The sequence below is a fragment of the Bos indicus genome, chromosome 10, assembly GCF_029378745.1.
Source record: "Bos indicus isolate NIAB-ARS_2022 breed Sahiwal x Tharparkar chromosome 10, NIAB-ARS_B.indTharparkar_mat_pri_1.0, whole genome shotgun sequence".
NCBI lineage: Eukaryota > Metazoa > Chordata > Mammalia > Artiodactyla > Bovidae > Bos > Bos indicus.
The window spans coordinates 5,159,451-5,181,015 of record NC_091769.1 but is presented as its reverse complement, the minus strand read 5'-3'; the positions used below and the strand labels follow the sequence as shown (position 1 = coordinate 5,181,015).

The window sequence follows — 21,565 nt, the reverse complement described above, 5'->3', positions numbered from 1 at the left end:
GATGCTTTTGAACTGTGGTGTTGGAGAAGACTCTTGAGAGTCCCTTGGACTGCAAGGAGATCCAACCAGTCCATTCTGAAGGAGATCAGCCCTGGGATTTCTTTGGAAGGAATGATGCTAAAGCTGAAACTCCAGTACTTTGGCCACCTCATGCGAAGAGTTGACTCATTGGAAAAGACCCTGATGCTGGGAGGGATTGGGGGCAGGAGGAGAAGGGGACAACAGAGGATGAGATGGCTGGATGGCATCACTGACTCGATGGATATGAATCTGAGTGAACTCCGGGAGTTGGTGATGGACAGGGAGGCCTGGCGTGCTGCGATTCATGGGGTTGCAAAGAGTCAGACATGACTGAGCGACTGAATTGAACTGAACTGAAAGTTTCTTCACTCTATATTTTCTACCACACTTATCACTAATTAACATGTTAGGTACAAAGACAGGATTTAAGTAATTCATCCTCCACCAAATAGTCTCCTGCATTTTTCTGATTTACTGGGTTGCTTTGTGCAGTTTCTTTTGAACTCTCTTCCCCAGGAGTCCACTAGTGCCATAGGTAACGGACTTAACTCTCCCACTACTTCTCTCTGTTCAGTTTAAATCCATGAACTACCACAATGTTAAATGTTCCTTCAAACAGTATGTACCAACTCAGATAATTGTAAACAGAAATTTAAGGCCAACATAAAAACTGCATGGCCATAAAATGGTTCAGAATGTGCTTACAATTTTTGAACACTATTATTCAATTTAAAGTTGCAAAGCTATTATAGCTTTTTTCATTTTTTCTCCATAGGATTTATCAACTCCCAGGAGGTCTGTAAATAGAGAAACACAAACAGAGAAGGAGATTTGGGATTTTTTAGAAGCTTACTAATGAAAGCAATGAGGATGATAACATCATCAATTAGACTAACAGTTCAACTCTAATTTACAGCTAATTAGCCTTACACTTAGGAGAAACTATTTCATTCCTCTTCTTTTCTCCTGCATGCACCTTTCCCCCATCAAAAAATGGTGTTTTGAAATTTTTGACAAATAGTTTGGCTGTAAATAAGGAATTCCATTTCTAAAAATCTAACGTAAAGGGATATTTGGTACAGATAAGTCTGTCAGTATAAGAATACTTGAAACTGCAGTATAATGTTGTAAATGCCCTAAGTGTTCATTATTAGGTAGTTGAATAAATTATAAAATAATGTAATGCTTTGCCTTATTCATACAAATTCTACTGGTAACTATTTTATATATATATATATATATATACATATATATGTATATATATTAGCAGCATTTCTTTTTTTAATTTATTTATTTTAATTGAAGGCTAATTACAATATTGTAAAGTACTGTACTTTAAACTGTACTTAAAAGTACTGTAAACTGTACTTTACAATATTGTGGGTTTTGCCATACATTGACATGAATCAGCCATGAGTGTACATGTGCTCCCCATACTGAACTCCCCCTCCCACCTCCCTCCCCATCCCATCCCTCTGGGTCATCCCAGTGCACCAGCCCTGAGCACCCTGTCTCATGCATTGAACCTGGACTGGTGATCTGTTTCACATATGATAATATACATGTTTCAATGCTATTCTCTCAAATCATCCCACCCTTGCCTTCTCCCATGGAATCCAAAAGTCTGTTCTTTACATCTGTGTCTCTTGCTGTCTCACATATAGGGTCATTGTTACCATCTTTATAAATTCCATATATATGCATTAGTATACTGTATTGGTGTTTTTCTTTCTGACTTACTTCACTCTGAATAATAAGCTCCAGTTTCATCCCCCTCATTGGAACTGATTCAAATGTATTCTTTTTAATGGCTGAGTAATATTCCATTGTGTATATATACCAGAGCTTTCTTATCCATTCATCTGCTGATGGACACCTAGGTTGCTTCCATGTCCTGGCTATTATAAACAGTGCTGCGATGAACACTGGGGTACACATGTCTCTTTCAATTCTGGTTTCCTTGGTGTGTATGCCCAGCAGTGGGATTGCTGGGTCATATGGCAGTTCTATTTCTAGTTTTTAAAGGAATCTCTACACTGTTCTCCATAGTGGCTGTACTAGTTTGCATTCCCACCAACAGTGTAAGCAGGTTCCCTTTTCTCCACACCCTTTCCAGCATTTATTCCTTGTAGACTTTTGGATAGCAGCCACTCTCACCGGTGTGAGATGGTACCTCATTGTGATTTTGATTTCCATTTCTCTGATAACGAGTGATGTTGAGCATCTTTTCATGTGTTTGTTAGCCATCTCTATGTCTTCCTTGGAGAAATGTCTGTTTAGTTATTTGGCCCATTTTTTGATTGGGTTGTTTATTTTTCTGGAATTGAGCTGCAGGAGTTGCTTATATATTTTTGAGATTAATTCTTTGTCAGTTGCTTCGTTTGCTATTATTTTCTCCCATTCTAAAGGCTATCTTTTCACCTTGCTATAGTTTCCTTCGTTGTGCAAAAGCTTTTAAGTTTAATTAGATCCCGTGTATTTTTGCTTTTATTTCCATTACTCTGGGGGGTGGGTCATAGAGGATCTTGCTGTGATTTATGTCAGAGAGTGTTTTGCCTTTGTTTTCTTCTAGGAGTTTTATAGTTTCTGTTCTTATGTGTAGATCTTTAATCCATTTTGAGTTTATTTTTGTGTATGGTGTTAGAAAGTGTTCTATTCATTCTTTTACAGGTGGTTGACCAGTTTTCCCACCACCACTTCTTAAAGAGATTGTCTTTTCTCCATTGTATATTCTTGCCTCCGTTGTCAAAGATAAGATGTTCAAAGATAAGGTGCGTAGATTTATCTCTGGGCTTTCTATTTTGTTCCATTGATCTATATTTCTTTGTGCCAGTACCATACTGTCTTAATGACTGTAACTTTGTACTATAGCCTGAAGTCAGGCAGGTTGATTCCTCCAGTTCCATTTTTCTTTCTCAAGATTGCTTTGGCTGTTCTAGGTTTTTTGTATTTCCATACAAATTGTGAAATTATTTGTTCTAGTTCTGTGAAAAATACCGTTGGTGGCTTGATAGGATTGTATTGAATCTATAGATTGCTTTGGGTAATATACTCATTTTCACTATATTGATTCTTCCAATCCATGAACATGATATATTTCTCCATCTATTTGTGTCCTCTTTGATTTCTTTCATCAGTGTTTTATAGTTTTCTATATATAGGCCTTTTGTTCTTTAGGTAGATATATTCTTAAGTATTTTATTCTTTTCACTGCAATGGTGAATGGAATTGTTTCCTTAATTTCTCTGTTTTCTCATTGTTAGTACATAGGAATGCAAGGGATTTCTGTGTGTTGATTTTATATCCTGCCATTTTACTATATTCATTGATTAGCTCTAGCAACTTTCTGGTGGAGTCTTTAGGGTTTTTTATATAGAGGATCATGTCATCTGCAAACAGTGAGAGTTTTATTTCTTCCTTTCCAATCTGGATTCCTTTTATTTCTTTTTCTTCTCTGATTGATGTGGCTAAAACTTTCAAAACTATGTTGAATAGTAGTGGTGAGAGTGGGCACCCTTATCTTGTTCCTGACTTTAGGGGAAATGCTTTGAATTTTTCACCATTGAGGATAGTGTTTGCTGTGGGTTTGTCATATATAGCTTTTATTATGTTGAGGTATATTCCTTCTATTCCTGCTTTCTGGAGGTTTTTTTTTTAATCATAAATGGATGTCGAATTTTGTCAAAGGCTTTCTCTGCATCTATTGAGATAATCATATGGTTTTTATTTTTCAATTTGTTAATGTGGTGTATTACATTGATTTGTGGATATTAAAGAATCCTTGCATCCCTGGGATAAAGCCCACTTGGTCATGATGTATGATCTTTTTAATATGTTGTTGGATTCTGTTTGCTAGAATTTGTTAAGGATTTTTGCATGTATGTTCATCAGTGATATTGGCCTGTAGTTTTCTTTTTTTGTGGCGTCTTTGTCAGGTTTTGGTATTAGGGTGATGGTGGCCTCATAGAATGAGTTTAGAAGTTTACCTTTCTCTGCAATTTTCTGGAAGAGTTTGAGTAGGATAGGTGTTAGCTCTTCTCTAAATTTTTGGTAGAATTCAGCTGTGAAACCGGCTGGTCCTAGATTTTTGCTTGCTGGAAGATTTCTGATTACAGCCTCGATTTCCGTGCTTGTGATGGGTCTGTTAAGATTTTCTACTTCTTGGTTCAGTTTTCAAAAGTTATACTTTTCTAAGAATTTGTCCATTTCTTCCAAGTTGTCCATTTTATTGGCGTATAGTTGCTGATAGTAGTCTCTTATGATCCTTTGTATTTCTGTGTTGTCTGTTTTGATTTCTCCATTTTCATTTCTAATTTTGTTGATTTGATTCCTCTCCCTTTGTTTCTTATGAGTCTGGCTAATGGTTTGTCATTTTTATTTATCTTCTCAAAGAACCAGCTTTTAGCTTTGCTGATTTTTGCTATGGTCTCTTTTGTTTCTTTTGCATTTATTTCTGCCCTAATTTTTAAGATTTCTTTCCTTCTACTAATCATGGGGTTCTTCATTTCTTCCTTTTCTAGTTGCTCTGGTGTAGAGTTAGGTTACTTACTTGACTTCTCTTATTTCTTGAGGTAAGCCTGTATTTGTATGAGCCTTCCCCTTAGCACTGCTTTTACAGTGCCCCACAGGTTTTGAGTTGTGTTTTCATTTTCATTCATTTCTATGCATATTTTGATTTTTTAAAAAATTTCTTCTGTGATTTGTTGGTTATTCAGAAGCGTGTTGTTTAGCCTCCATATGTTGGAATTTTTAATAGTTTTTTTTTTTTTTTTTCCTGTAATTGACATCTAATCTTACTGCATTGTGGTCAGAAAAGATACTTGGAATGATTTCAATTTTTTTGAATTTACCAAGGCTAGATTTATGGCCCAGGATGTGATCTATCCTGGAGAAGGTTCCGTGTGCACTTGAGAAAAAGGTGAAATTCATTATTTTGGGGTGAAATGTCCTATAGATATCAATTAGGTCTAACTGGCCCATTGTATCATTTAAAGTTTGTGTTTCCTTGTGAATTTTCTGTTTAGTTGATCTATCCATAGGTGTGAGTGGGGTATTAAAGTCTCCCACTATTATTGTGTTATTGTTAATTTCCCCTTTCATACTTGTTAGCAGTTGCCTTACATATTGCGGTGCTCCTATGTTGGGTGCATATATAATTATTATATCTTCTTGGATTGATCCTTTGATCATTATGTAGTGTCCTTCTTTGTCTCTTTTCACAGCCTTTGTTTCAAAGTCTATTTTGTCTGATATGACTATTGCCACTCCTGCTTTCTTTTGGTCTCCACTTGTGTGAAATATCTTTTTCCAGCCCTTCACTTTCAGTCTGTATGTGTCCCTTGTTTTGAGGTGGGTCTCTTCTAGACAGCATATATAGGGGTCTTATTTTTGTATCCATTCAGCCAGTCTTTGTCTTTTGGTTGGGGGATTCAACCCATTTACATTTAAGGTAATTATGATAAGTATGATCCCATTGCCATTTACTTTGTTGTTTTGGGTCAGAGTTTACACCCTTTCTGTGTTTCCTGTCTAGAGAAGATCCTTTAGCGTTTGTTGAAGAGCTGGTTTGGTGATGCTAAATTCTCTCAGCTCTTGCTTGTCTGTACAGCTTTTGATTTCTCCTTCATATTTGAATGAGATCCTTGCTGGGTACAGTAATCTGGTTTTAGGTTTTTCTCTTTCATCACTTTAAGTATGTCCTGCCATTCCCTTCTGGCTTGAAGACTTTCTATTGAAAGATCAGCTGTTATCCTTATGGGAATCCCATTGTGTGTTGTTGTTTTTCCCTTGCTGCTTTGAATATTTGTTCTTTGTGTTTGATCTTTGTTAATTTGATTAATATGTGTCTTGGGGTATTTTGCCTTGGGTTTATCCTGTTTGGGACTCTCTGGGTTTCTTGGACTTGGGTGACTATTTCCTTCCCCATTTTAGGAAAGTTTTCAATTATTATATCCTCAAGTATTTTCTCATGGCCTTTCTTTTTGTCTTCTTCTGGGACTTCTATGATTCGAATGTTGGGACGTTTAACATTGTCCCAGAGGTCTCTGAGGTTGTCCTCATTTCTTTTGATTCTTTTTTCTTTTTTCCTCTCTGCTTCATTTATTTCTACCATTCTATTTTCTACCTCACTTATCCTATCTTCTGCCTCCGTTATCCTACTGTTGATTCCCTCCAGAATGTTTTTGATCTCAGTTATTGCATTATTCATTATTGATTGGCTCTTTTTTTATTTCTTCTAGGTCTTTGTTAAACATTTCTTGCATCTTCTCAATCCTTGTATCCAGGCTATTTATCTGTAACTCCATTTTGTTTTCAAGATTTTGGATCATTTTTACTATCATTATTCTGAATTCTTTTTCAGGCAGACTCCCTATTTCCTCCTCTTTTGTTTGGTTTGGTGGGCATTTACTCAGCTGCCGAGTATTTCTCTGCCTTTTCATCTTGTTTAGATTGCTGTGTTTGGGGTGGCCTTTCTGTATTCTGGCAGTTTGTGGTTCCTCTTTACTGTGGAGGTTCCTCCCCATGAATGGGGTTGGACGAGTGGCTTGTCAAGGTTTCCTGGTTAGGGAAGCTTGTGTCAGTGTTCTGGTGGGTGCAGCTATATTTCTTCACTCTGGAGTGCAATGAAGTGTCCAGTAGTGAGTTTTGAGATGTCTATGGGTTTGGTGTGACTTTGGGCAGCCTGTATATTGAAGTTCAGGGCTGTGTTCCTGTGCTGCTGGAGAACTTGCATGGCATGTCTTGCTCTGGAACTTGTTGGCCCTTGGGTGGTGCTTGGTTTCAGTGTAGGTATGGAGGCTTTTTGATGAGCTCCTGTCGATTAATGTTCCCTGGAGTCAGGAGTTTTCTGGTGTTCTCAGGATTTGGACTTAAGCCTCCTGCTTCTGGTTTTCAGTCTTATTCTTAGAGTAGTCTCAAGACTTCTCCATTTATACAGCACCAATGATAAAACATCTAGGTTAATGATGAAAAGTTTCTCCACAGTGAGGGACACCCAGAGAGGTGTCCCTCTATTTAGAAATAGGAGAGTGAAAAGGGGGAGAGAGTAATCAAGCCAGTAATCACACCCTTAAGTAAAGATAGGTATTGAAGATTGAATTATTAAAGGTACAAAATTGATAACAAATACCAAAAAGCAAAGATTAAAAATCTAGAGTAGAGGTCAGACTCTCAAAAATACAATATTAAAAAAAAACAAAACAAAATCACAAAATTATAAAAAATATATATGAAGTTTGCTTTAAAAATAGGGTCTTTTTTTTTTTTGCAAGGTAATAGTAGGTTATAAAAATGAAAATTAAAGGAGTAATAGAGGGCTTAAAATTTTAAAAAAAATTTTTAATTTAAAAAATGATAATAGTAAAAATCTATCTAGGAATTTCTCTGGAGCTGTTGTGGGCAGTGTGGGGTCAGTTCAGTTTCAGATAGTTCCTTGTTCCAGCTTATACTTCTCAAGATCTATAGGCCCCTTCCAATGTAGTTGGTGCTAACTCCAGGGTTTTAATCTGTTGCACCTGTCACTTCCAAAGCGGTTCCCTCTATTTTGGCTTCTGTTTTCAAGTCCCTTCAGTGTCTAATTTCTGCCCTGACACAAGGGGGTGAAGGTGGTCACTTATTTAGGCTCACTTGTTCAATCGTGCTGTGGGGAGGGAGGAACACTGCAAACAAATATCACTGGTGTATGAGGGGAGTGCTCCCAGTGTCTGGGCCACACTGGGTTTGCCCCTGCTCACAGTGAGTGTGCTTTCCAAATCTACACTGCTCAGGCTCCAGGCTGCTCTGCAGGGGAACTGTCTAAAGTGGGCCCTGGGTGCGTGTACTTCCCAGGTCTAAGCTGCTCAGGTTCAGGTTCTCAGGTACTCCACAAAGGCACAGACTCGGCTGGGCCTGCATTTTGTGCCCTTCCCACGTCCGAGCAGCTCAGGCGACCAGGTGCTTGGCAAGCACACTCTCCCCAGGTGGGGTGGTGCATCTTATCACCTCTCCTGTCCCAGCCGCTTGGTTTCCTAGGTGCATAGCAGGAGCGTCGTCTCAGGTGTGCCATCTGTCTCCTCTGGTGCGCTGATCTCTGGCTGCAACCCTCCCAGCGGATGTCAAGAGTCCAGAATCCCAGGAAGTCTTCGTTAGCAACGGGGAGCCTGCTCACAGTTTGGTAGAGGATGCCGTCTCAGGGGCGAGATTGCCCCTTTCCGGCTCTGGCTGCCTCCCACCTGCCTGCCTGCCTGCCTGCCTCCCTGCCTCCAGTGGGGGATGAGCCGGTCTGCAGCTGGCTAACTCTCCTCTGGTATTCGCTCAGTCCTTTGTTCTGTGAGCCACCGGCAGTGCCTTAGGTTAGAGATTTTCATGGGAAAGTTCTGTCTCTCTCTCTTTCCTCTTTTTTTTTTTTTTCTCTCTCTTTCTGGCTATCCCACAGTTTGGGTTGCTGTCTCACGTTAGCTCCCTCAGATTGAACCTCAGGGCATTCAGCCCCGGTCCTTACCCTAAGCAACTGCGGCCCACGCCTCCCTGTTCAGCCCCCACTTGCTGGTGGTGGATGCGAGCGTCTGGGCTACTTTCTCTGCTAGGAGTTGCTGTTAGGCACATAATCTGTGGGTTTTATTTATATATTTATTTTTCCTCCCAGTTATGTTGCCCTCTGAGATTCCAAAACTCCCCACAGACCCGCCGGTGAGAGAGTTTCCTAGTGTTTGGAAACTTCTCTTTTAAGACTCCCTTCCCAGGATGGGTCTCTGTCCCTAATTCTTTTGTCTCTCTTTTCATCTTTTATATTTTGTCCTAACTCCTTTGGAAGACAATGGACTGACTTTCTGGGTGCCTGATGTCCTCTGCCAGCGTTCAGAAGTTGTTTTGTGGAAGTTGCTCAGCGTTCAAATGTTCTTTCGATGAATTTGTGGGGGAGAAAGTGGTCTCCCCATCCTATTCTTCCGCCATCTTCTACTGGTAACTATTGAAAAAGATAAACAGCCCAGGAGAAAAACACAATGAATAAACATTTCAAGGAAAAAAACTACAAATGGCCAATGAACATTTTTAAAGTATCCCAACTTCATTCATAATATAATAAATGCAAATCAGAACAAGATACTAATTTTAATGTATTTGATTGGCAACAACTAAAACTTTTGATAACCAGTGCTTGTGGAATTTTAGAAAACAAGTCCTCAGACACTTTTATTGGCATAATATGTACAAGCTTTCTGGAAAATAATTTGGTAATTTCATTCAAAATATAAGACACATATATCCTTTAACCCAGTCCTCACTGCTTAGGATTCTCTCTGTGGATATGCTGGCAAGACTTCTTAAGATAAATGTTGACGAGAAGAACCAATTCTGACTTTATGTTGTAATCATTTCTTTGACTTGCTTTTCATTGCGAATGCAAAAAAGTCACATACTTTGCCTTAGCACCTCATCTCCGATTCATTGGCCTGTTGTGTGGCCAGCAAAACAAGCCTGGACTCAGTAACATAAGTACATAGGTATTCTTGTAATATTATTTGTAACAGTAAAATCAAAACCTACAATAAACAAACAAGGAAAACTCTAGCAACAGTCAAAATTACCATGATAGGAAACTGATTAAATAAATTGTGGCACATTCTAACAAATGACATTTTTAGCAGCCCAGAAATATATTATATATTATATTATGGGCTTCCCAGGTGGCAGCAGTGGTAAAGAACCCACCTGCAAATACCACCTGCAAGTATAGGAGACATAAGAGATGCAGGTTTGATCCCTGGGTCAGGAAGGTCTGGAGGAAGGCATGGCAACCCACTCCAGTATTCTTGCCTGGAGAATCCCATGGACAGAGGAGCCTGGCAGGCTACAGTTCATATGGTTGCAGAGTTGGACACAACTGAAGTGACGTAGCATGCATGCATATTATATTACACTATATTACATTTTATATCTTCCTTTTAGGGAACTAACCCCATAATATATTAAATGTAAAAGCAAAGTAAGTAACTGTATACTATGATCTTTTGTGTTAAAAACAGGCAAAAAAGAGACAGAAATAAGTATATGTAAATAATTTTGTATGTTTTGAAGGATTCACAAGAAACTAAGAAAGGCATTTTAGCCTTGGGTAAATGAACTAAGAAAAGGAGGGTGGCTCTCAATATTCACTTTTTATTTTATAACTTTTTGAAAGTGAAAGTTGCTCAGTAGTGTCCGACTCTTTGCAACCCCATGGACTGGATAGTCCATGGAATTCGCCAGGCCAGAATACTGGAGTGGGTAGCCTTTCCCTTCTCCAGGAGATCTTCCCAACCCAGGGATCAAACACAGGTTTCCCGTGTTGCAGGCGGACTCTTTACTAGCTGAACCACAAGGGAAGCCAGCCCCCCAAAAAGGGAACTTTTTGTAGCATGAATTTTCTAATCTCATAGATGTGTTTCTTTTAATTCAACAAACTGTTCCATGTAGACATTCAAGGTTGGGAAAATGTTTGCTTCTCTGTGCTTTTCTATAGAATAAGAGCAAATCCCATTCTATTTTTAAAAATATTGTGGTGAGTCAAAAATGGGTTTGTATATCTATATCCACTGACACAGAAAACTATACATATTTCCTTTTTTAATTTAAAAAAACAAATTGCAATACAACGTGCATAGTATGATCCTACTTATGTAAAATTATTTGTTGGCACCTGTGGGTAATTACATTAAGAAATGTCTGGAAAGATTATCAAAGTGCATATACATTCTGCTTTGCAACCATTCTAAATTGCCTTAATTTTCTCAGAATGAGGATGCATCATCTTTGAACACAGAAGATAACAATTTTTTAATATAAATTCTGACATCTACTTGATATTTCTGCAAACTGGAAGCTGTAATGGAAATGGGAAAAGGAAAAGAAAATGATTTAAATAAAGTTATGCACACTAAGAGACTGCCTACTAAAGCAGCCCTGTGCAAAAGAGAGCAGTGACCCGAAACTGGGAGTCTATACCTGGAATTCAGCAAGGAGAACAAAGTGTTCCCTAGGGCAGGAGTGAAACCTGAGCTGGTTAGCTTTAGCATAAACAAAAGTGGGTCTGCAGGCACTAACCCTGCCACAACAACAACAAAAAAAAGAAAACTGGAAAAAAAAAAAAAAACTTTTAAAGATGTACATCCATCAAAAAAACAAAAAAAAGAACCCTCCATTAATAAGCCAGGTAGCCTTGCTGCTTAGAACATTTTCACTGCAAACCATGGATTCACATCTCCATACTAAAGCAGGTATGTTTTTTTGGATAAAGCTGAAAATACATAGCATTTTGGTAAGTACATATGAATACAGATAAATATTAAAAAAAAAAAAAACTCTAGAAAAGTAAGCACAGAAGCACTGAACAGGGGTGACTAGAATCAGGATGAAGAAAGTGGTCAAAGAGGGCTCTAACCTTGTCTATAATGTTTCAATTTTCTAGTAAAAGGAAAGTATTCACATGTTGTGATTAAAATACACATAAAATTCACATTGTAGCCATTTTTAAATGCACAATTCAGTAGTATATTAAAGTCGCAGTATTACACAAACTTCACCACTCTTCATTTCTAGAACTTTTTCATCATCCGAAATAGAAACTCTGCACCCATTCAATAACTCCCCATTTCCCTTCCCCCTACCTCTGATAACCAATATTTTTCTGTCTATGAATTTACCTATTAAAGGTAACTCATATTAGTAGAATCATAAAATATTTGTTCCTTTTAACAGGCTTATTATATTTAGCATAGGTTTCTCAACTTTCATCCATGGTATAGCATATGTCATATTTTCCACCCTTTTTAAGGCTGAGTAGAATTCCATTATGTGGATATGCCACATTTTGTTTATCCATTTATCTGTTGATGAACACTTGATTTCTACTTTTGGCTATTATGAATAATACTATAAAGATTGGTGGATAAGTATCTGTTTGAGTTTCTGCTTTCAATGCTTTGGGGAAAATATCTAGGAGTAGAATTGCTGGTTCATATGGTAAGTCTACCTTTTTGAGGAACTGCCAAACTGTTCTCCACAGCAGCTACATCATTTTAAATTCCCATTATTGAGGGTTCCAATTTCTCCACATCCTTGCCAAAACTTGTTTCCCACCCCACCTTCTTTCCTAAAATAATAAGCCACTGTAATGGGTGTGAAATGGTATCTCACTGTGATTTTGATTTGAATTTTTACATATTATTTTTTCATGTACTATAAATTTTTAATTAAAAATTATTTCAGAAAAAGAAAGTAAGGGATCAGGATTTCTTTTCTTGATTCATAGACAAGAGATATTTTTTCTTCATTGCTAAACTCTGTGGCAATGCTTGCTCCTTGGAATAAAAGCTATGACAAACCTAGACAATGTATTAAAAAGCAGAGACATTACTTTGCCAACAAAGGTCTGTCTAGTCAAAGCTATGGTTTTTCCAGTAGTCATGTATGGGTGTGAGAGTTGGATCATAAAGAAGGCTGAGCACCAAAGAACTGATGCTTTTGAACTGCGGTGTTGGAGAAGACTCTTGAGTGTCCTTTGGACTTCAAGGAGATCAAAGCAGTCAATCCTAAAGGAAATTAGTTCTAAATATTCATTGGAAGGACTGATGCTGATATTGAAACTCCAATACTTTGGCTGCTTGATGTGAAGAGTTGAATCATTAGAAAATACCTTGATGCTGGGAAAGACTGAAGGCAGGAGGAAAAGGGGACAACAGAGGATGAGATGGTTGGATGGTATCACCAACGTAACACACATGAGTTTGAGCAAGCTCCAAGAGATGGTGAAGGACAGGGACGCCTGGCATGCTGCAGTCCATAGGGTTCCAAAGATCTGGATTCAACTGAGTGACTAAATAACAACAAAACACTGTGGAGATTGAGGCCAGGGCTGTCTTGCTCACTGTTGCATTCCTAACCCCTAACAAGGTGCCTGGCACCTAGTGGGAACTCATTTATTAGAGTATACACTTGAGGAATAAATGGCTGCATTATCCTCCCAATTTATGTATGATAGAGGGGAATAAGTCATGAAGAAGTGTCACCTTGAAAAACAGACACACAAATATTATTCAGCCATAAAAAAAGAAGAAAATCCTACCATTTGGGACCATATGGATAGATCTTGAGGGCACTATGCTAAGTGAAATAGTTGTACAGAGGAAGATAAATACTCTATGATCTCACTTACACGTGAAATCTAAAAACACCAAACTTACAGAAAATAAGAGTAGAATGGGGGCTGCTGGTGTCTGGGGGCTGGGGAAGATGTTGGTTAAAATTACAACCTTTCAATTATAAGATGAATAAGTTCCAGGGATCTAATGCATAGCATGATGACTACAGATAACAATACTGTATAATATACTTGAACATTTCTTTACTGTTCTCACCATAAAAACAAAAACAAAATGGTTATTATGTGACATAAAAGATGTGCTGTGCTATGTGTTAAATAAAAAGTCAGTTGTCCCTGACTCTTTGTGACTCAATGGACCATAGACTGCCAGCCTCCTCTCTCCATGGGTTTCTTCAAGCAAGAATACATGGAGTGGGGCATGGGGTGGATTTGCCATGCCCTCCTCCAGGGAATCTTCCTGACCCAGAGGTTGAACCCAAATCTCTTACGTCTCCTGCACTGGCAAGTGGGTTCTTTATCACTAGTGCTACCTGGGAAAAGATGTGTTAACTAACCTTATTGTGGCAAACACTTCTCAACATATACATACATCAAAACATCACACATTTAAAACTTACACAATGTTATATGTCAATTGTATCTCATTAAATCTGGAAAAAATAAGTCACCCAGAAGAAAAAGAAAAATACACATACATACTAATTTCTGAAAAAGACATCATCATAAATTTGGAAGTCTTGAGTAAACAGCCTACTTCAAGAAAGATCCAGGATGGCCAAGAAAACATAAGTGACACTACTTATGGCTTTAAGAAAGGCAACTTCAGGGCCAGTATTCCTCCATTTAGGTTGCCAGCTAAGGACAAGGAACTTTGCAAGTGTGCTCACATTACATTCCCAGGGATTCTATATTTCTTGAGTTTCAGGCAGGATGGCTGATGAGAAAGATACATACAATCAGAAAACTGCTGTACCCCTAAAGTCTTATCACTATTTATATGCTTGAAAGTCAGCTACTAATATTAATCACTTTATCATATTTTCTGCAACAGAGGTAGATATTTGAATTTTTTCCAATTAGTTCATATATCCATGAATGAACATCACTTATTGTAGATAGCAACCATCCATTTGCTTTTCCCTAGCTAAAGAAGATGCAAGCCATTCATCTTGTTCTCAAATCCCTTCGCACAAGTTTAAAATGCAATAAACTACTCTCTCTACTCCCCAAGAGTAGAGAGTCTCAAAGTGACTGAACTATTGCCTCCACAAGCCCCTGATAACCTTTGTGGTGAAGGAAGGAGGGAGAGAGCTAGTTGATGCTGACAGAAGGGCACCAAGATGGGAGTTGCCTGCATTCCTTTCCTCCTTGAGTTACCCATGTAAATTCTCCATGCATGAGTCAATTGTAGAGCACAGGGGATGGCCGAGACTTCAGTCCCTTGCTATCGCTCCCCAAAAAGCTCCTCTAGACAAGGATCTCCCAACAACAAAAGGCTATATGTTAGACTACCCCTGGCAGGGACTGATGGGGATGTCCTGGGAGAAAGAGTTGAGACTGACCCCTCCTACATTAGAGAGTGCACAGGGGAGGCTTCAGAAAGCAAGGATGTTCCCAGTCCAAGTAAGAGAGCTGGCATCTGGACTCCTGACACATTGGGAGAACTGTTACTAAAGTAGCAAAAACCAGAAGAAAATGAGCCCACAACTCTTCATACACAGTCTTGCAGAGAACATTCTTTCTCCCTTCTCCTCATCCTTACTTAGCAGGAGCAAGAGCTAAGGCGAGAAACCTAAAGATGCAAGTGAGTGCAAGAATTATTTAGGGGGTAAAAGAGACAGGATTTATTGAGAGCATAAAGCTCAGATTTCTGACTTGAGCAATTACTGGCTGGTCACTGAAGGAGGGAACACAGAGAAGAAACAGGCTTTATTTCTGGAGAACAGGGTAGGGGACACGTATTTTTGAGTTCACTTTTGGGCAGACTCAACTTGAGATGCCCGTGGGGCTCAGCAGACATTTGGATATATAAATCCGGAACTCTGAAGACAGGGCTGGACTGAAGATAAACATATGGGAGCCACCACCATAAAAAGTGTCATTAAAGCATGCAAATGGTTGAGATTGTGTAGGGAGAGTATGCGAAGGTCATGAGGAACTCTATGATTTAAGGAGTAAGTTAGAGGACTTACTAAGTAAGTCAGCTAAGGAGAATGAAAAGAAGTTGTAACAGAGGTGCAAGTCACAGAAACCCAGAAAAGAAGTTAAACTAAATGTTTGATGGCATTTGGTGAAGATAAAAAACTTAATCCCTTCACAAGGATGATTTCAAACATACCATCAGAACATCCGAAATCTGTTGGCCACTGGCCTGTGGGTTTTCGATGCAGTGGACCCCACAATAGCAGCATTGACATCATCTAGGATCTTGTTAAAAATGAATTTGGGCGGCCCCACCTCATACCTACTAAATCAGGAAGTCTGGGGTGGGGTCCAGGAGTCTGTTTTTACAGGCCTCTTGGGTGATTCTGATCCTCACTAAGGCTTGAGAATCGCTGCTCTAGAAGGTGCTTAGATAGCACCTGATAGCCATTCCTTTAGGAACCAATCCCCTTTCTGATAAACTCATTTTCCTTTGGATCTGTTAATACCATGTTGCCAAACTGCTAGAGCCTGAGCAGCAAGATTGGGTCAATAGTCCACATTTATTGTAACACAATTCCTATCCTATACCAACTACGGACCACTTCTCCTTCCACTGGGTTATCTTTTTTGCTCTTCATCACAACTAATTATTCACAATGTCTGCTCCTTCACTGCTTCTCTTGGTGCATTTTTTTTTCCCTTGGTGCATTTTTTTTTTACAATCTCTGATCCTGCTATCAACTGAACAAATCTCTAAATCTCAGTTTAAAATCCTGAGTGACATGGATTGTTGGTGAAACCTGCAAATTGGTACAGTTTAGTATTCTGCCTCACTTATCGAAACAGCAAAAGCGCCTTCGACTCAGTATTTCCACTTCTGGGAAGTGATCCTAGAGAGGGGCCTGCACGTGTGCACAAAGAAAGGGGCCTTTGTCCCCCTACTCAACCAAAGGCCAGCTGACCCACCCTCAGCCACTCCCCTCTACCTAACCGCACCCCGCCAGTCCAAGCCTGGGTCCCATCCTCAAAGGGCCTCTCCGGGTGAGTCCGTTGAAGCCCTTTACGGTGATCAGAAAGGCTTATTCACACCTCACTTCACACTGGAATCAGTTGGAAGCAGCGGGGAAAGCCCTCACAGCCTCAGCGTCCCGCACGACCGGCCCCAACACCAGCCCAAGCCTGCTGCGACTTGATCTTTTCCCCTTCTCCGTTTTCTCCTCGGGAAGGGAGGGCCAGGGCCACTGCCAAGTACCGTGACTGCGGCCCTCCGGCTGCCGCCGGCCGCCCGCCGCCAGGGGGCGGGCCCCCGGAGGGCAGGGGGCGGGGCCGGCGGGGAGGGAAGGGGCGGGGCCGATAGGCTGATAGCTCCCGTCGTCGTCGGCCCTACCTCAGCAGCAGGAACCGAAGTCGCTGCAGCTTGGCTCACTGGTCGCCCGCGCGCTGTCTCGGCCGGTCCCGCAGCCATGGAGGACTTCATTGTGATCTCGGACGACAGCGGCTCCGAGAGCTCCGGGGGGACCCGCCCGAGCCGGGCGCGGAGGCTCCGCCGGGCCCTGTCCCGGACCCCCGGCGCGCTGCCCCGCCGGACTGTGGTGAGTGAGCGAGCCGCCGCTCGCCGAGCCCCGCTGCGGCCGGAGCCGTCTGCCGCTCGTACATCCCTCGGCCCAGCCCGCTGCTTTCCGCGGCTCCGCCGCCCGCCCCCGGGCGCCTTACAGCTGCAGCCGCTTCCCGCCTTCCCGATGGGTCCCGCCCGAAGGAGCGCGGCGGGCCCCGGGTTGAGACGCTGGGCCTCCCGGGCTCCGCGCTCAAGCCCGAGAGCGGCTGAGGCTGGAGAGTGGCCGCCGGGCACATGGACGAGGTCCTGGCGCGCCAGGTGCGGGGGTCGCTGGAGCCCACAGCCGCGGCGGTCCTCAGGCCAGGCCGCGGGCTGCCCTGAGCCTTGGGCGGGGGCCAGGGACACACGGGGTCCTCTGGAGAGACCCGGACCTCGAGGAGGGCGTGCGGGAGCGCGTAATTGTTTGGCCTGTGGTGTGTACAGATGTGTGCAGGGAGGTAACAGGAGCCCGGGCGGGGAGGGAGGGAAGCTGGGGCCTGGGCCCGACGGTGGCCAAGCTCCAGGGCCTGGCAGTCGAGCGAGGGGCAGGATTTTGGAGTTGTGCGGGAGGGCAGTTTATGGCGCTTCGCAAACATTTACCAAGCTCTAAAGGAATAGGGAGGGAAACATCCACGATTTCTTTACCCCTTGGGCTCGTTAGTCTTTGTCCTTCTGCCTAAAGTGGTGAATAAAACATCTATGGTTCCTGCCTTTCTAGAATCCTCCACAGATATTTATTGAGCCCCTACTATGGGCCAGGTGTACTAAGAGCTGGGGATACGATGAAGAACACAACATTCCTGGCTTGTCATAGAAGGTGATAGAATCAACAAGTAGTTATAGAATACTCAAAGGATGGAAGGTGGGCGGGGCTTTTTCGGTATCAGGAGACTCTCAACATCAGACTTCCAACAATCTTCCTAGCCTCCTAATTAGCCACACCCCAGAAATAAAAGAATTGTTATTTGTAATGTTATTTGTAAACGCCTTTCTTCCTATGTAAGTACTTAATCAAGACAAGTTCAGCTTCTGCTCCTCCAGTCCCCTTCCCAGCGTTTTTAGTCCCTAAGCCTCCACTGTGAGCCACTTCTGTGTCTCAGGTATAGTGTTAAATCTAGGAGGTCACTATAAGAATGAATGGCATGTAAAACCAATTAACTTATACTGCTGTTTTGCCGTGGTTCAAGCAAGAGGAATTCCCTATAACTTTCAGTAAAGAATTTAGAAGAGATGGACAGACAAGAGATTTGCAAGGTAAAAGTGACTGGATGTCCCTAGTACAGTGTGGGGGACATACTAGATATATTTGTTGGATGAAAGAATGGTTGACGGAATGGGGAAGAGAGCAGTTCAGACAGTCGTTTGATGGTGAGAGTGAATGTAACAGAAGCAGACTTGAGGTGGCAGAAAAGCTGCATTCAGTTTGGACCTCAGAGGACTTGAACTCTGGAGAACAGTCAGGATTGGAGGGATTTGGTAATCATCTAAATAGAAAGAAGCACTGAAGGTCTAATTAAGATTGAGATAATCAAGGGAAAGTATGTAAAAAGAAAAAAGGTGGAAGAAAAAAGTACTGCAGAATAACCCTCAACTGCCTCTCCTAGTTTTTCCTCTTCCCTCCTCCTCCTTCTCTCAGTCCCCCTTTAACTTTGTACTTCCTACCAACTTTGCTTTTTCCTCCCAAGGGGTGTCCACCTCCGGTCATCCTGAGCCAGCTTCCTTCTTCAAGTGTCCAAATGTCATCCTTAACCAAGTCTGTGGTATGTGCTATAACCCTTCTTGCACATACATAGGGGTGCTCACAAAATTCCCCTCCTCCTCTGTGACCACTCAATCAAGCATTTTGAGTTGGAGCCGTTTAGAACTGAAGAGAAGTGAAAGGCATGTTCCAGAGTAGCACCCATTGTAAATCTCGCTTCTCCACATACTTACTCCAGCTTTCTCAGATCTCCTGGCTGGTTCTCCTTTTATCCTTCTTGCAAGTTATAAGGGTGGTAGGATAACCACACAAAATATCAGAGACATTAAGAGACTCTCAAGCACCTTTGTCCAGCTTTTCCTCAAGGCCCTGAGGTCAGAGAAACCTGTTTGAATCAAGAACTCCCCTAACTCTACTTCCCAATCCACCCAACAGCTCTAGAAGCTTTGGCAAGTTCTGTTGTCTCTTTCAGCTTCTGCATTTGAGAACATTAATACCCACCTGGCAGGATCATTAGAAGGTTTTTAATGAAACAATGCAAGGATAGTGCCCAGCATAAATGATAGCTTTTGCTACACTTTATGCTGTTTTCTCAAGCTTGGCAAGCAATGAAATAAAAGAAACAAGTTTTGTGATTTTTTTTCCCTTTTTTGCAAATATTGACTGAGGGGAAACAACTTGCTTGAATTCAGGAAATCAAAAAGCCACCTCCTATGCTGAAGTTGATGTTTCTGAACTTCTGGCTCTTAACCTGGGCTTTAGACTTCAGTAAGGTGATGAAATGTGTCTGTGTTTTTTATATTTATTGCTTCCTCCTCTCCCCCCCCCCCCCCCCACACACTTATAAAAGCAGAACATGTTCAGCTAATTTTGGTTGGCCTAATTACAAAGATTGAGAAATGTATACAAAAGAAAATTTAAATTGCCATTAATCTCACCATGCAAAGATAACCAATGCTAACATTTTGAAGTATGCCTGCTTAAACATTTCTTTGTGAGTGCCAGTGTGTGCTCATACATACCCATGTGTCTCCCACATGGGAGACACATGTGTTTTTGCAAAAATGAAATCTTGCTATACTTTTTTTTTGTTCGCCTTTTTGTCTTAATATACTTTTCTACATCAACAAATATACATTTTCACCAATATTTATAATGTATTCCATTGTACAGATTTATAATTACATGTACCTTTTCCTATAAATGGGTATTATGCTGCCATTTCTAAATTTTCTCTATTATAAAACAAGTCAGAAATTTCCTCATAAATAATCTTTGTACCTTTGTTCATTTGTTTGTTTAGGATAAGTTCCTCTTAGAAGTGAGATTGCTGAGTCTAAAGGTATGCCCTCTTCAGGAACTTTTGATATATATTGTCAAATTTCCTACGGAAATTGTACACCAATTATATTCTCACAGTACCCCTTTCTCTACTATTTACTCACCCCTGCTGCTGCTACTGCTGCTAAGTCGCTTCAGTCGTGTCCGACTCTGTGCGACCCCATAGACGGCAGCCCACCAGGCTCCTCCATCCCTGGGATTCTCCAGGCAAGAACACTGGAGTGGGTTGCCATTTCCTTCTCCAATGCATGAAAGTGAAAAGTGAAAGTGAAGTTGCTCAGTCACGTCCGACTCCTAGCGACCCCATGGACTGCAGCCTACCAGGCCCCTCCGTCCATGGGATTTTCCAGGCAAGAGTACTGGAGTGGGGTGCCATTGCCTTAGATACCGTCAATTTACCGAATATGTAAATAATTATGGAACACTTAGTATATGCCAGACACTCTTGTTGGCATACAGTTGCTAAGAGTACAGCTAAAAATACAAAACCAAGTCCCTGTTTTTGTGGAGATTTCATTTTAGTCAGAGGGAAACAAAGAGTAAACAATCACATAGGTGTCCTGTCAGATGATACACAGAGTTTTAGAAAGAAAAGTAAGGCATTTTTGGTTTTTCAGTATTTGCTGGTTTGATAGCTAGATTCTGTGAACTTTCATGGTTTAATTTTTTTTCTTTGGTTGTGGGTAGTGATTCATTCTCTCATTAAATACTTTTTGAGCACATGCTCTGCCCCTGGGTACCAAAGGTGAACAAGGTGACAGTGAACCTGTGTTCTAGTGGGGAAATAGCAATAAACTAAGAACTAAGTGAACAATATAATAGAGAACAACTTGGGTGGATTTGGGAACGTTAGATTGTGTCTTCAAAGAAGGCCTCTCTGAAGAGTTAATATTTGATCTGAGAACAAAATGACAGATTTGTTATGAGAAGATCTTGGGGAATAAAGTAACAGCAAAGGGTGTAGCAAAAGCAAAGATTAGAAATAAGAAGGAGCATGACTAACTGGAGGAATCAAAAGGCCAGTGGGGCTAGAATGTAAGAGACGGACAGAGTTGGAAGTGATGAGAAATAGGTGGACTAGACTATATAAAGCCTGTAGATCATGATAAGGAATTTGGATTTTATTCTTATGTAACAAGAAATCTTTGAAGGGTCTTAAGCAGGGGAATAACATGATCTAATTTACATTTTTAAAAAGTGACTTTAGCTACTGTGAGAAGAAAAGACTGTAAGGTAGGGTGACCATGTAATTTATCATCCAGATGGGGATCCTTTTGCAAATGAAAGAGGTTGCTAACTGGACAGGGTGTCAAACAACAGGTAAAAGCTGAAACTGTCCCATACAAACCAGTTTCACCTTACTGTAAGGGGACAAAAGTGGAATCAAAGAGATTTGTCTTGGAGGTTGCAGCAGTAGTCCAGACCAGAGATCATCGTAGCTTTGTAGGTGGTGCGACTAGATAACTGGAGGGTTATGGAAGGTACCAATGAAGTAAAATCAACTGGTCATAAAACAGCAGGACCCTGTGGTCATTGCCTTGTACGTCCTCTGCCTGCCTTTTGTCTGTGGAAAAACTCTAGCTACATAGTAAGTTTAATCAGAGAAGTGAGAACATGCAGAAACAAAGGAAAGCAGTCAAGGAGA

The 21,565-nt window shown here is 41.0% G+C and overlaps 1 protein-coding gene across 1 annotated transcript in view; it reads left to right on the top strand.

Annotated features, from left to right (window-relative positions):
- Positions 1-16,646: 16,646 nt before the first annotated feature.
- The window catches only part of SIMC1 (SUMO interacting motifs containing 1), an 83,702-nt gene continuing 78,783 nt past the window's right edge, over positions 16,647-21,565 (top strand). The window contains exon 1 of the mRNA XM_019968042.2: positions 16,647-16,878. Coding sequence (XP_019823601.2) covers positions 16,750-16,878 — 129 coding nt within the window. The 5' untranslated portion in view covers positions 16,647-16,749. The remainder of the gene's footprint in view (positions 16,879-21,565) is intronic.